This window comes from Aplysia californica, unplaced genomic scaffold (assembly GCF_000002075.1).
Source record: "Aplysia californica isolate F4 #8 unplaced genomic scaffold, AplCal3.0 scaffold00021, whole genome shotgun sequence".
NCBI classification, from domain to species: domain Eukaryota; kingdom Metazoa; phylum Mollusca; class Gastropoda; order Aplysiida; family Aplysiidae; genus Aplysia; species Aplysia californica.
The window spans coordinates 2,384,323-2,386,119 of record NW_004797291.1 but is presented as its reverse complement, the minus strand read 5'-3'; the positions used below and the strand labels follow the sequence as shown (position 1 = coordinate 2,386,119).

General features: G+C 41.5%; 1 protein-coding gene across 1 annotated transcript in view; it reads left to right on the top strand.

Annotated features, from left to right (window-relative positions):
• The window catches only part of LOC101855076 (UPF0193 protein EVG1), a gene marked incomplete at its 3' end in the record, with an annotated part of 17,812 nt that overhangs the window by 10,806 nt on the left and 5,209 nt on the right, over nt 1-1,797 (top strand). Inside the window, 1 exon segment of the mRNA XM_013087678.2 lies at nt 47-146. Coding sequence (XP_012943132.1) covers nt 47-146 — 100 coding nt within the window.

Sequence of the window (1,797 nt, the reverse complement as noted above, 5' to 3'; positions counted from 1 at the left end):
AGACTGGTCCAAATATGGTAGTAAGAAGTATGTTATATGTTCACAGAGGGAGGACAACTCCCCACGAGGGTGCTGCCCACCACTTCCAAGGTCAACAATCAGAAAATGAAGGCCGTTGCTCCGGCCCCGAAAGTTCTGAACCCCAAGTGAGTTGTTTTTCTCTCCTTCATTGACTCTCTTAGATCATTTTTTTTCTTCATAGTATACGAAAATTGTATAGTTCAACGCCTCTTGCAACACAAAGGTTATTTAAAAGAGACTGGACCCCAGAACTTAACGTCCATCTCCGATAGACCGAACCAAATAGGACAGTTCGTGTAAAACTCATCGCCAGGCCGAACAGTGCCTCGAACCCCACGAACCAGCTGTCTCATGAGTACGAGTCCACCAGACTACCAACACCACTCTTCATCGTACCGCACTTAGGTCAGTCACCTTATCCTTAATTCTCCTTCCTCTCTTGGTCATGCCTTCAGGTTTATCAGGAACAGAATGAATGTCTTTGACAGTTTCTTGAACTCAAGTACACAATCAGCTGTGCCCACGGCGGTTGATCCTCAGTTTCCGAGAATGTACTGTAAAATTGTCTTTTCTCCGCTGCTTAAAATGTAAGCTAGCTATTAAGAGAGTTGTATTGGAAGCCTCTTTGTTCACGTTTAAGTGTTCAAGAGAGCTATTCTGTAGAGTTTTCTATTTCATACCAAGTATCTGAGAGTACTCTGCTACAAACCTCTGTTTGTACATAAAAAAAACCAACAACTTTATTGTAAATATCTCTGTTCACAATCAAGTATTTTAGATTATGTACTTAACCGCCACCCCAGTCTCTTTCTATTCTTAGAAAGGTACTTGAGAGAGTTGTACAGTAAACCTGCATGTCCGATAACTGGGAAATCTCCGGTTTTTGCAATTTATAAATAACCGCCTTACTTCCATCAATCCTTCAAACAAAGAGCCCCCAAACAACAGAAACATTACCAAGGAATTGAAATCTCAATGAGATCCTGCCTAAGAAGGGAAGAATCCTCGTTTTTTCAAGAAGGACTTTGAATGCGCTCAAAAACGAACAAATAAGAAATGAACTTGTTTTACCTCTGTAGTAGCGTTTTCCAATCAGTTAATGTTTTCTTCAGAAAGGGAGTGGCCTTTAGACTTGAAGTAAATGTGTGGCGTCGTGGTGAAATCAAACTCTCATCAAAATAATAGAATTAAAGGAACTGCCATTGCTCGCTGGTAAATTTTTTTTGGCTGAACACCTTTTCTACCATTTAAAATACATCTCTGTGTGGATTTCACTGAAATGCATCGGCAGAAGCACAAAAAACACCCAAAGGAAAATTGCAGTTTCAAAGGGATATTCAAGCTTTCAAAGTCACCCAGTTTGGGGAGGGGTGGGGGGCATTTTATCGCTAAGGTTTACCGCTGATACCAGGCGATATCCACCTATTTCGATCTTTAATATTTCAACTGAACACGCTTTAAGGTTATACTAATAACTCCAAGTATGTCCAAAAATTTACGAGCACGTGATACCACCACGTCGTAACACAAATTTTGTTTCAGTTTGTGGTGTAATGGTTTTTGGCTTTTTCCCCACTCCCATCTTTGTTGATACTCTTTCTGGTTTTTCTAATCCTTGGGGTGTAAGCTGTTCATAGTTCACACAACTTCAGTGTGTGGTGTCATGGTTAAGTTCTCTCTCTTTGCACACCGAAGACGTGAGTTTACCCCCCTCTCCCCCTCCCCCCTCCAGAGCAGTGCTTTAGTTCTCTCTCGTTGCACACCGAAGACGTGAGT